This window comes from Budorcas taxicolor, chromosome 12 (assembly GCF_023091745.1).
Source record: "Budorcas taxicolor isolate Tak-1 chromosome 12, Takin1.1, whole genome shotgun sequence".
Taxonomy (NCBI): domain Eukaryota; kingdom Metazoa; phylum Chordata; class Mammalia; order Artiodactyla; family Bovidae; genus Budorcas; species Budorcas taxicolor.
The window spans coordinates 34313391-34326844 of record NC_068921.1 but is presented as its reverse complement, the minus strand read 5'-3'; the positions used below and the strand labels follow the sequence as shown (position 1 = coordinate 34326844).

At 48.7% G+C, this 13454-nt stretch overlaps 1 protein-coding gene across 1 annotated transcript in view; it reads right to left on the bottom strand.

Annotated features, from left to right (window-relative positions):
• MIPEP (mitochondrial intermediate peptidase) overlaps positions 1-13454 on the bottom strand; it is a 79711-nt gene that overhangs the window by 39203 nt on the left and 27054 nt on the right. Inside the window, exons 12-14 of the mRNA XM_052649983.1 lie at positions 13041-13118; positions 11421-11625; positions 10183-10292 (exon numbers count right to left, since the gene is read on the bottom strand). Coding sequence (XP_052505943.1) covers positions 10183-10292; positions 11421-11625; positions 13041-13118 — 393 coding nt within the window. The remainder of the gene's footprint in view (positions 1-10182; positions 10293-11420; positions 11626-13040; positions 13119-13454) is intronic.

Below are 13454 nucleotides of genomic sequence, written 5' to 3'. Positions count from 1 at the left end.
AGTCCAGGCCTGTGGAGCTTGCCAGTACTGGAGCTGAACTGACAGCCCAACAACCAACCACAATAATGAACTGCGTCTTTTTTTATTTTCTAAACTGCAAGAACTGCAGGGCCTGGAAACTCAGTATAATTAACGTCCCTACACAATTTAGGGCATCCTCTTGAGGCCTAGTTAGGCCTAATCGTAGAACATTGCATATTCTCTTAGAAATAAAAAGTAATAGTTGAAGAAGTAGTTTGATCAACTAGTCTACTTTAAAATCACCAATACTGGTGCTTATTGAAGACAGCTGCCATTTTATACAACTCTATTTATTATCTAAATTAAATTAAAAGCCCTTCTAAAGAGAAACAAATTATGTAAGAGACTTGTGGCAGGTGACTCTGCACTGTGGCTGTAGAGAAGAACCACCCACGAGTGGTAATGTGATCTGTCTGCTGGCAGGGGAGCAGGCCCCGCCCTGCATGTGTGCATGTGTGTGCACACTGTATCTCTATATCCATATAGGTTTCTCTCCAGGGCCCAGGGCAGGACTGGCCCACAGCAGACACTCAAGACACACCTCAGAACAGGTGAACACACACGAGTACGGCCGTGACTGCTGCAGTGCGGGGTGAAGGCTCAGCCAGCCAGGCCGCTCTCTTCTCTTTCCACTTGGCCACAAGAACAGCAAACCAGTCGAAAAAGGCAATTTTCAGGAGTGAAGACGAAGCCTAGGGGAAGCTTCAGAGTGTAACTTCGGTGCAAGGAAAAATCCTGGGTTTTCCGAACCTAAGCCAAGACTTTTTTCCAACAGCATCTTAAGATTTAGTGACGTCAGACACGGTAGCGGCTTGCACTGGGAAGCTCCAGTCCCTTGACCCTTCCTTTATATCACATGGACGGGACTGCTGCTGTACTTGGGTTTCTCCAGATTCACAAAGCTTTAATGGTCTTATTTTCATGTTAAAAAAACAGTCCGTAAGGAAGGACGGCATTTTCTCAAACAATGGAAACTCCTGCAGGCAAGCGTGGCTTCCAGCCTGAGGGACAGAAAGTGTGTATGTGGGGCGGGGGCGATGGCGGGGGTGGCATCCCAGCAGACCACCTCTGTGGGTGGACCAGAAACAGCTGGAGCCAAGCGCAGGGCTCACGGCCCCCATGTGGAGCAGCCTGAAGGGACACAGGGCAGAGTGGGACCTGCGACACAAACAGGCAAGAGGCGGACGAGAGGGCTGGGGTTGGGGCAACCCTCATTTGTTTCAATAATTCAATATGAATCCCTGCACAATTATCTTTGTCCTTTGTTATTTAAAAATAATTGTGCTGAGATCCGGAAGAACTGAGATCCGGCTTTGCGTGACTACGGCAGTGTCAATGCAGCCTGCTGGCAGTCAGCGCCAAGGCTGGGGTGTTCACCGAGACCCCAGGGCCCACAGGGGCTGAGTTCCGTTCAGGTAACAGCTTCCTCCAAACGCCTGGATCAGACGTACGTTCCGGACCCCAGGGTGACCACAGTGCACTCAGCCATCTCAGAAGAGTGATGGGTCGCTTCTTGGAAACACATCCACACCCAGGTCAGAACCTGTATTCCAACCAGATCGCAGGTATTTCATGCATATTGCAGTGTGAGATGCCCTGACTCAGAAAACGATCATCATGATGATCTTACAAACCAAAGTGAAGGTGAGCGAAATGAAACCGTCTGGACCTTAGGAGCTGAACCACCGTGGGAAGGCAGAGCCTGGGGTGAGGCAGGGGCGGCCGCGCTGGGCCGGTGTCTTCCGTGGCTGCGTGTTTCTTTCTGACGGCAGGCACGGCTCTGGGTGTCCTGCTTTCTCACTTGTAAGATGAGGATTAAAAAAAAAGAAAACTACTGCAAAAAATGACTAAAGATTCAGTCAGTGAAAAGTGAAAGTGAAAGTTGCTCAGTCGTGTCCGACTCTCTGCGACCTCATGGACCAGTCCATGGGATTCTCCAGGCCAGAATACTGAAGCGGGTAGCCTTTCCCTTCTCCAGGGGATCTTCCCAACCCAGGGATCGAACCCAGGTCTCCCTCACTGCAGGCGGATTCTCTACCAAATGAGCTATCAGGGAAGCCCAATGATTCAGCGAGGTAACAGCTATTCAACTGATGAAAAGTATAGACTAACTGGAAGAAACTCACTCTCTCCAGGCAGCTCGGGTGTCTTCTAAACACTGCCAAAGGGGACCAGACAGGCGGGCCTGGCGGCCTCAGGGGGATGGCCCCCTCTTCCCTGTTCAGTGTCCAGGCCTGGACGACAGCATCCCAGCTGCAGAGAGCCTGTGGGCCCCGGCAAGGGAAGAGGCCGCTCACTTGCACTCTGGGAATGAACAGAGCTGCACCATCTGTGCCCGCACACAGGAACAGAAATATGAAAATAATACTAGATTTCCCATTACATTCAGAAAGCACATTTTGGGGTAAGATTCCAAAATATTGTCAGAAGTGCAAGCGTGCTGGCAGACTCGGACTGACTTGTGTCCTCTGGATGGTCCCCTGTGAGCCTGCCTTGTAAGCACGAAGCCTCATAAATCTGCCAGGTATCTTCGCTCACTCGACAGCTCACTGGTCCATCACATTACAAGTTCTGGCATCAAATTCTTACAGAGCCAAGTCACTGCAATTAAGTATCTGGCTTATTTATGAGCATTTAGAAAACATATTATGATAGAAGCTGCATAATATTCAAAGTGAAGACATCCTCTGCACAAACTCTTGTTTTCCTACCACTGACAACCCCTGGGAACACGCTGGGTCTAAAAAGGCAGGCGTGTTGAGGTGCGGGCACTCCCAACAGCAACAGGCCTTCAGGCAGCCAGCCGGACACTGACGGTGCTGCCCAGAGTCAGCAGCCTCCACGTGCAGCTGGGTCCCAGCTCTGCACCCGGACCTCGGCATGTGTCTACGGCCGGGAAACAAGCCGATGCAGCGTCTCAAGCTGCCCGCTTTGCTACACTGCTGGGGCCCAAAGAGGCCAAGCCTCAGCTCCAAACCCAGAGCAAAGGGCATCACCTCTTACTTGAATTCACTGGTGTTTTCTGACAAACCGAGATGATACACGAGGAGAGGACCTTTAGAAATGCTTACACGGTGCCAGCGACGGCACAGAGAAACACCCACTGCAGCCACGTGGCTCTCACAAAGTCTGCGAGACAACATGAAACACTGCGACGTGCCAGAGTCTAGCTTCCATTTTTTCTAAAAAAAATTCCAATTATACCTTGTTTTCAGTTTGCATATATTACTAAATTTGACTAAAATTTCTGATGTGAGTAGGGAGCTATTAGTTTTTAGTTTCTGTTATTTTATATAAAAGAGCAGACAAGTCTCAGATGAGCGCTGACTGACCTAGGCCACCTGTGCAGGGCAGTGGGGCTGGGGTGAGACCCGTCCCTGCCCTCCGGTTCAATGGTCTTGTCTAGACATACCTGAGAAGCATTAAAGCTGAAAAGACGAAACGTTTCAAAACAACTTAACCTGCCAAAAGGAATCCAGTTCTGACTGCTCTATAATTTTTGCCTTCAGTCCGTGTTCATTTCTCCTGGGAGGATGACAGGAGAAGATTTATTGCAAGGCGGTGTGACTCCCTGGAAACAGATCTGAGGCACTTTTAGCCTCGGGCTGACTCACAAACGAAGGCAACGGGCTCAGGCTCGTGGTGCCGCAACACACGACAGGCCACAAGGACAGCAGCGACCTGCACTCTGTGTAACACAGCGCAAGGGCCCGGCACCTGTGAGACGCGCTGTGCAGGAAGCGCAAGCCGTGTCCTATGGCATGGGCAGACTTTCAGCTAGGGAAAGCGGGACGAAGAAAAGACCACAATGTTAGCATCCTGGCTTGAGTATTACTGGGTGACCTCTGACAAATTCCTTAACCTCAGTTTCTACAAAGCATGGATAAACTATGTGCCACCTACCACACCCATTGCTGGACAAATTAAATAAAAAAACCCCACAAAATCATGTTAATTTCTATTATTTACTGCTTGATAAATAGAGAAAGATAACTAGAGCAAGAAGCGTTTCAGTGGGGCTAACAAGACAAAATTATGGAAAAAGTGTAGCTTCTCTTGAATTGACAACATCTCTGGTGATCGGTAATATGGCTGGGGGTTACAAAGCCACCAGAAAAGAAAGAAGACACTCTAAGACAAGAAGCAGTATGAAGATCAAGAGGCTAACACCTGAGGAAGAAAGGGATGGCTCAACTCTGTGCATCCAACAAAACATTCCCAAACAGAGGAAAAGTCAATGAAATTACTTGTAGGGCACTGACTTTACTCTGTGTACCACAATGCCGGACACACATCATTATACAATTGTCCAGACCCACAGAACAGACACCGTGGACTCGGGGAGACAGTGACATGTCTGGGTAAGTTCATCCCGCCTCTCCACACCCCTTACCCCATGGGGATGCTGACCACGATGGGGAGGCTGTGCGTGAGTGGGGACAGGGGTGGCAAGTCTGTACACTTTCCCCTCAATTTTGCCGTGAACCTAAAATTGCTTTAAATAAAGTTTCAACAGTTAAAAATAAAAGAGACAAAACTAAGAGGAGAAAGGATATAACCTGCATCCTAGTGGAAGCCTTCCTTCCATCTCTCAGTCTTTTTTGCTAGGTCATAAAAGTTAGCTGTCAAAAATTTAAACACCACAACTGAGAGGATAACTTAACAGAAGGGCACGAAACCCCAAGATCAACAATCAGAAAACATACAGTGTCCTCAAGCACAAACAAAACATTTCAGAAACTGATGACACATTGGGCCATAAAGTAAGTATCAATAAGATGCAAAAATCAATACCAGTTGCACTAATCAGATATCAATAATAAAAAGACTGGGCTTCCCAGGTAGCTCAGTGGTGAGGAACTTGTCTGCCAATGCAGAAGACACAAAGATGTGGGTTTGATCCTTGGGTCGGGAAGATCCCCTAGAGAAGGAAATGCCAGCCCACTCCAGTATTCCTGCCTGGAGAACCCCATAGACAGAGGAGCCTGGTGGGTTGCAGTCTGTGGGGTCACAAAGAGTCGGACAAAACTGAGCACAGACACAGCAATTAAAAAAAAAAAAAAAAAACTCTTCAAGGATTAAAAAAATTTAAACTACACTTTGAAACAACCCAAAGAGGAAATTACAGTGGAAATAAGCAACATTAGAAATATTCTGTATGAAAATCATGGCATGCAGCTAAAACACTGCATCACATAGCTAAAATTTACAGCATTAAAGTGTAAATGCATGTCAGATAAAATCGAAACCTAGTCAGCTAAGTGTTCACCTTCAGAAACTGGGGGAAGAAGGGAGAGAATAATCATAAAAACAGAAATAGTAACTGAAATAAACAAGACAGGAGCGTAAACAAGGTGACTGTGAGCTCTCAGTAAAGACTCCTGACACTAACAATGACGCCAACCTTCTGCAAGATTAACAGAGAAGAAAATGAGAGGAGAGTATTAGGAATGAGGCAGACAGAAGCACAGGACCTGAAGCATCAAAGAGGCTGTAAATAACTTTATCCCAATAAACTCAAAAACTTGGGTTGACAGATACATTTCTAGAAAATTACAAGTTAGCAAAGTTTACTTCAGAATTAAAGAAGACCAAAGAGTCCTGTGACTATGAAGGAAATCAGTCATTTAAGAAATCTTCCCACAGAGAAAATGACAGACCCTGAACGGTTTTATAGATGAATTCTGACCAACTTTCACGAAACAGATTATTACTATTTCATAAAAGTGCCCGTAAGGAGGAGGAGCTCAGCAGCCCATCTTATGAAACGGGATCTACTTAATGCCCACACCACGGGAGTGAGAGGACCCAGAAAACCACAAGCCAATCTCTCACCAGCCCAGAGGCAGAAGATCCTCCAGACACAAAATATGAGCAAACCAAAGCCAGTGCTGTTACAAGAAACAAGTAACAGTAAGTTAGGACCAATGTCGCCCAGTCCTGGCATGTGAAGGGGGCCTAGCATTAATACCAACATTCATGACATAACTACATAAACAGAAAAGAACCACCCAATTACCTCAAAAGATGCAGAAAAATGCAGTAACTGTTGGGCTTCCCTCGTGGCTCGGTGGTAGAGAACCCGCCTGCCAAGGCAGGAGATGCGGGTTCGAGCCCTGATCCAGGAAGATCCCAGCATGCCATGGAGCAAATAAGCCTGTGGGCCACAACTACTGAGCCTGTGCTCCAGAGCCCGGGAACCGCAACTCCTGAGCCCACGCGCCCGGAGCCCATGCTCCACAGCAAGAGAAGCCACCCCAGTGAGAAGCCCCAGCACCGCAACTAGAGAGGAGTGGAGCCCCCCTCGCCACAGCCAAAGAAAAGCCCGCACAGCAACGAAAACCCAGCACAGCCAAAAATAAGCAAACACTCACCTCCAGCCCCAGTGCACCTTTCCAATCTTCGGATTACACAAGGCCTCCCCTAACCCGCTGCTTCTTTCCTTAAAGAAGGGGAAATGATGAACAAGGAATAGACAGACAACTAGATCACCTCCCCTTCAGGAGCCTCGCAAGCAAAGACCGTGTGAACAGAGTCTAAAGAAAGACCAAGAGGAGCCCACCAGTCCCCACACAGGGGCGGGAGCAGGGCTGGCTATGACTCTGACCCCTACCTCACAGATTAACTGAGATCACTCCCCTCCCTCCCTTTAGAAACCCTCACGGCTGAGCAGACTCTCCAGAGGGGGTTCTGGGACAGGAGTCCGCCTCCCTCCAGGCTGCTGCCTCCTGATTAAAGCAACCTTCCATTCCCACCAGCACTTGTCCCTGAGCAGCGAGCAGCCGAACCAACCGCAGCCAAAAGATGGAAGCAACACAGGTGTCCATCAGCAGAAGAGAAAGGCTGAACATCTTGGTGTGGTCCACCCACACAAAGATGGCAACCCAGCCTTAAAAAGGAAAGCCGTTCTGACACAGGCCACTGCTGGGATGAACCCTGCAGACACTGTGCTAAATGAGGTAAACTGCAAGAGACAGATGCTGCACGATCCACTTCGGTGAGGTCCCCAGAAGAGTCGGACTCATGCAGACAGAGCAGACTGGCGGCTGACAGGGCTGGGGAAGGGAGAAGAGACTCAGTATCTGATGCACAGAGCCCCAGCTCCGCAGGATGGATAGCGTCAGGCAGGGGTGGTGAGAGGAGAGCATGGTGCCTGGGTGCACTGGCCCCAGAACATCGCCGACACGCGGTTACCCTGGCATGTTTTGCCTCCTGTGCATTCTGCCAGGATGGAAAGGAGCTGTGTGTGGAGACGTCTAAGGGAGGACAGAGCCGTGCTTCCAGACAAGCAGGCCGTTCACAGATAACCTTGCGCTCAATGGCAGCACATGGAAGGGGTCAGGCTGCAGGCCACAGCCCACAAGCAGACAGAGGAAAGACACACCCCAGCTCCTCCGACACCATGGGCCCTGCAACACAGCCTACGAGCACCGAGCTTGAAGGAGCTTCCCCCAGATCGCCAAGCCGCACTGGGTTCATCATGTCTAAAAACTTGGACACTTTCACATGAGCTGCTACCAAATCTGTATTTCTGCGCTATTGGTTTTAATATTAATTTGCAACAAGCCCTACTGCAGCCCTGACACTGTCAAGACAGTCTGAACCTTGAATGAGCACCCGTGGGTTAGCTTCCTCCGGCAGCTGTGAGGTACCTGCAGACCTGAGAAGCATACTTCTAATTCCTCGACCGCAGGAACCTGCTGGCTCTGGGATGCTGAGTTCAGATAAAAGACTGGTAGGGGTTAATAAGTCACGGAGACGTTACTCCGACTCTGAGAGCCTCTGGATGCACCAGGCGGCCAGCGGGGAGACCAGCACGGCAGGAAATGAAGCATAAAGATGTGCCCACAAGTGCTCTTCCGGGCCTTCATGTTATTTATCTACAGAGGCCTAGATTTGGGGGGATGAACTCTTGCCCTTGGGCGAGAACTGCCCTCAGGATGAAAACATCCAGCCCCTTGGCGTTTAATCAGCGACAGGAAGAGCAAGCCCCCTGTGCACCTCTGCCCCATGCCTTTGGCAGGCTCTCCCGTCTCCATGGAATCACAGGATGGTTTCCTGCCATGAACGCTATGTCTGTGACCCCTCAGCCCGCTGGGTGTCCCTCCTGAGTCTGAGCCTGGAATTAATCCAGAGCAGCTTGCTGCTTTCCTCCGGTCTCATCTCTGAAGAGGAGTTGTGGACTTCATACTCTTTTCTTGAAGCGATCTTGTTCGAAAACGGTTCTTCTGACTGAAGAAGAATTCAGGATTAAAATAGGAACTTTTCAGAGATGGTACACCACCCTCTAAACAGGGGTTCTAGCCCTTGTTTTCTTGACTGCTCTGGAAAGGGACAACAGTAATTGTAAACTCAGTATCTGTGGTGAATTTCAGCCTTACTCTGAAGGGTCGACACTGCTCGGCTACAGTCACCCTTCACGCGTGTGTCCAGGCCTCTTACAAGCCTAAGCTCCTCAGACAGCTCCTTTCCTGCTGCCCTTGATTTCTTAGACACCTCTGCACGGCTCTCAGGGGCCACCTCTAGTCTTCCCACCCTTCACAGGCCACCCCCACACCACTGTCCTTCAGTGTCCACCGATTTGGGCTTCGAGGAGAAGCGCAGTCAGGTCTCCTCCCCATTCCCAGCCCCCAGTGTGGAGCCGGGGTGGACGCGCTGCCATGCGAGGGGCTATGTGCATCTGTGTTCTTGGCTGAGTTTACATAATCCCCAGTGCAACTCTTTGCAGGCTGACGAACAGGTAGCTGACTGGATTACTAATCCTTCTGTTTTGTCCTTTTAACAAACTCAAATAGATTATAATAGAGAGTAACTCAGAACAGCTCTCCAGAACTCAGCCATTACCCTACACTGATAATAACAGACACAATCAAGTCCAAAGAATAGAAACGGCCAACTCACATCATGCATCCAGAGATACAACTGGAAAGAGGAGTCACAAAGGTGGCTTGGACCCTTTTACTGATTCTGCGCAGTCATTCAATTTCTTTTGTGTTTGGCACAATTCTAAATGCTGAGGATTCTACAAATAAAGACCTATAGTAAATTTTAAATGAAAAAAAAAAAAATTAGGATTTGAGAGGCTCTCCTGTGAGCACAGATGCTTAGTTTTGCTATGTAAAGATTTCCTACCTGGGTCTTACATCTGTTTGTCAAACAACTGAGTTCCAAATCCAATGGACTTATCATCTTTTTTCCTAATTCACTTCATTGCTTTAACTGTATTGCCTGTTATATAATATATAAAGTACAATGGATATATTTTTAAAGTTAAATAAATAAATAAATGCTGAGGCTTCAAAGATGAACGCGACTATACCCGGGCACTGAAGGGACACGCCGCCTAATGAAACAGCACACCATCAGAGCCCTGAGAGGACAGGGGCAGGCGGACAGGAAACGCGATGCAGTCAGTCAGCTCAGCGCTAACTCACCGCAGAGCACGGCTCCCTCAGCCCTCCTCTACAGAAGTAAAATCTCTAACACGACGAGGTGCTAGTCAAACCTATCCCTGGTAGCTCGGTGGGAAGCAATCCAATCGCCAACGCAGGAGATGCAGGAAAGGCAAGTTCAATCCCTGGGTAGGGAAGATCCCCTGGAGAAGGAAACGGCAACCCACTCCAGTATTCTTGCCTGGAGAACCCCATGGACAGAGGAGCCTGGTGGGCTACAGTCCAGGGGCGTCGCACAAGGTGGACATGACTGAGCGACTAGACGACGACAACCCGAACTTGAGGGATTTTCAGGCTTGGCCTCATACAGACGCTAACTAAACGTATTAGGGAAATATGCCATCACAGTTTATGGAACAACAGATTCAGACCGAGAAACAAGTGCTCAGAAGCAGAAAGGGCCGGAAGAGCAGAAGTTCTCCGAGGTAGCACTGAGGCTCCATGGACAGCCTGTCCCCTCTGGAGACAGGACGCAGCACCTTCCAAGGGGGATGGTGTGTGGACCAGACACAACACTGCGGTGCACAGCAAGGGCAGCTGCCTGTCCCCTTCATGGCACAACAGCGACAAATGAAGGGAGTGAGTCAGGAAGCAGGAGGAGGAGTCTGGTTTGCATTAGATTCTGAAGAGGCAGCAAGCGTTCAGTGCCGGCTGGCGGGTCCCAGGAGCCGCCCTACCAAGCCCAAGGACATGCACGCGTCAGCCCTACCTGGCCGGTCTGATAGTGTCGGGCAAACTGGTGAACCACCCGGTAATCATTGGCAAAATACTCCATCAGGATAGACGGGACCTCAGCGAAGTCCGTGGGGCACCTGGTCCCTGGAAGGGGCGAGAGGAGAGGTCGGCAGGAATCGTGGCAGCATGTCAGTGTCACCACAAGCACTCATTTACATTTTTATTTGTACTTCTGATGAACTACGATAGTCTTTAATTCATTAAATCAATATTTTACTGCTATAAAATTATTGCACATATTTGCAGGAAAGTTTGTACTCATCTCATACATTTTCCCATGTATCAGAAGCAAAACAAAATATTTGCACAGCTGGGTAAAGCACTTGTAAAGCAACGGCTCACACCCTCTACAAACAAAACTGTCTTCAGCTCCGCCAGGCTACACCTGACACACAAGTTACAACATTCTTACAATGAAGGCATTCTAATTTAATGCACTGGATTCCATCACCAAAAGCCAGTATCCTTCATTCCTTTTAAAAGTATTTTATCTACTATTTCTGGAACAAAGTCAACCCTCAATATAGAAAGGCAACATTTCAAACTCAAAATTACTTAAAGTAACAAATCCTATAAAAACATGTTGGTGGCACTTCATGATTCTGTCCAGACCATCTGCAGTCTTTTCAAAATATCTCCTCCTCCCCCAAATACTGTGTGTGTAAAGTTAGCTGCTGAATACTAAAAACCACACCTGCCCCGGCGGTGCAGGGCTGACCTGTCTGATGGCAAGCTTAGAGAGGATGATGAGGAAAGGGGCTAACATCAGCAGGAAAACCATGGCTTTATGCAGGGGATGCAGAAGAGAGACAGTAAGGGCCTGGCCATAACTTTCAACATGCCCTGAAGTTTTCTGACTGGTTTTGGATAAAAAGAGGCCGTGTACATCCACCTGTTCACTTGCTAAGCCTGTGCTGGAGCTGAGAAGGCATGCTTGTTGACACACACAGCCACTGACGTAAATTCCACATAAAACACAGCAGAATGTAAAATGATACAAACAGGCACTCAGACAGCCTTGTTGAGAACTGTCGTCACGGACGGAAAAAATGTATGAGGGTTGGGTCGAATCACAGGTGGAAGGACACGATGAAGCCACCTGATCAATGACCACAGATTTTCTAAACAAAAGGCTTTTTTCCAACTAAGATGAAAAGCATGTATTTAAAGAACTGCAATAAACGAAGTCCTACTGAGCGAGCTCCTGCTCACCAGTGACGTGCTGGTATCGAGTCCGTCCCAGCATCGAGTGCATGGCATGTCCCATCTCATGGAAAAGGTTCTCCATCATCCCAGGAGTCAATAGTGTAGGCAGGTTTCTTGAGGAATGGGGCAGGTTCAGCATAAGGACCACCACGGGGAGCTGGTAGTCCCCGTCTTCCTTTAAACGACCTCCTCGGATGGTGAAGTGGCAATCCTTTAAGAAAACGAGACCAGTGAAGAAATGATCAGAAGCAAAAAGGTAAGCAAGTCTTAATGAATACAAAGTTCTATCAAAATGAGTGAGTACAAATATTACCTTAATTCTATTCTTTTATTTATACTTTTTTCCCAACACTTTCTCCTTTGCTGAAATGTTACTTTCTTAAAAACACCGATAATACTCTGAGCTCATGTTGACAGAGTCATTCATTCACTCCAAAGACGTGCTGAGCTGACGTTCCAGGAGCTGAAGACATGGTCACCACTGAGCTCAGACGCTCAAGATGCTCAAGGCAGGGAGAAAAGCAGCCACGGCGGGAGGGACGCTGGTGTTAGTGAGCCCCTTCTGTGGCCGGCGATGAGACAGGCCACACACCCCACCACTGTCTCCATTGCCTGAAGTGATGAGCTCTCAACTGTCACAAAGCACGGACCCCGAGTCACTTTCTCAGTCCACATACAAAAGTGGATCATTTCTTCTCACATGAGCCTATGAGGCAGGTATTTCATTTCTCAGATGAGAAGACAAACTGAGTCTTGGAAATACTAGTCGCGAGTCCAGGGACACACAGCTAGGGCCGTGGCACCGCAAACCTGAACCCAGGTCACGAACCTGGACTCTCCAGCCTTCCAAGCACAGTGAAAGAGCAGAGGATGCAGCGGCCAACGGCCCGTACTCTGGTCCCGCCGTGCAGACCTGCCGGCCACGTCTCCTGAGAACTGGTTACCTCCACCAGCCTCCCCTCCACCGCGTCAAGCGCCAGAGCATTAACTAGTGTCTGTTATAACCACTGCGGAAGCTGTGGATCCCTATCAAATACAAGGTACCATTATTTTTGTTTTAACTTTATAATCTGAATTCTTGACAGTTCCAATCCAACTGCCCAAAACTGCTGAAGCTGACTGATCTGGAAACCTGGCCTGAGGTTTCACACAAGGAGCGAACTGGCGGTTGACAAGGTTCTTCAGAGACACACCTTGTGCAGTGTTAGGGCAGGCCCATGCCACGTACGGACAGCTCCAATCCCCCCACCTCTAACTGTGTGACTCTAGGCAAGTAACCTCAGCTCTCTGGCCTCAGTGTCCTCACCTCATCAGGACTGAGTTCAAAGCCGTGCATGAGAAGGGCTCAGGGCACTGGCAGGCACACAGACAGGCTCCTAAAACAGCACTCCTCACTACAATCATTGCTACCGCGACCCAGATGAAAACAGCAGATACACATTTCTGTAACTACCTCGTAACTTCTGCCGTCTTTAAATTCTATCAATTTCAAACATAAACACATTTAGTCACCACTGTTAATGTCTTTTAAATATTAGTAACTAAAAAAATGAGAGCTAAAGTTACCATTAATACACACTAGCTACTGATCACTCTAGAGAGACTGGTTGGTAAATAAAGCATCACCTGGTGTGGTTTGTCTGCTCGCTGAAAAAAGTCACAGTAAATGTACCCCAGCAGTCCTTCTGATTCATGAACCACGGCCTAGGAAAAAAAGGTTGATTTACTGGTGAATGAAGCCACCAGAACTTCCAAAAGTAGAAACACATTAGAACACCAGAACCTGCACATAAAACACCAACAGCCACCAATGCAGACATTTTATGACTTTCTGCTTCCAAGGTCACCTCAAGGTGGGTCCACCATGCCTTCAGCCCCTTCTGCTGTGTCTCTGGGGTGACTGGCGACCTCTGATGGGAGAGGAACCCTCCCAACAAGCCCTGAGTCCTGACCACAGTGCCCATGCCCTGGCTCTTCCCTGGGCCTGAGCCAGCCCAGGACGGCAGCACAGCGACCCCGCCCGCAGCCCAGGAGGTGAGG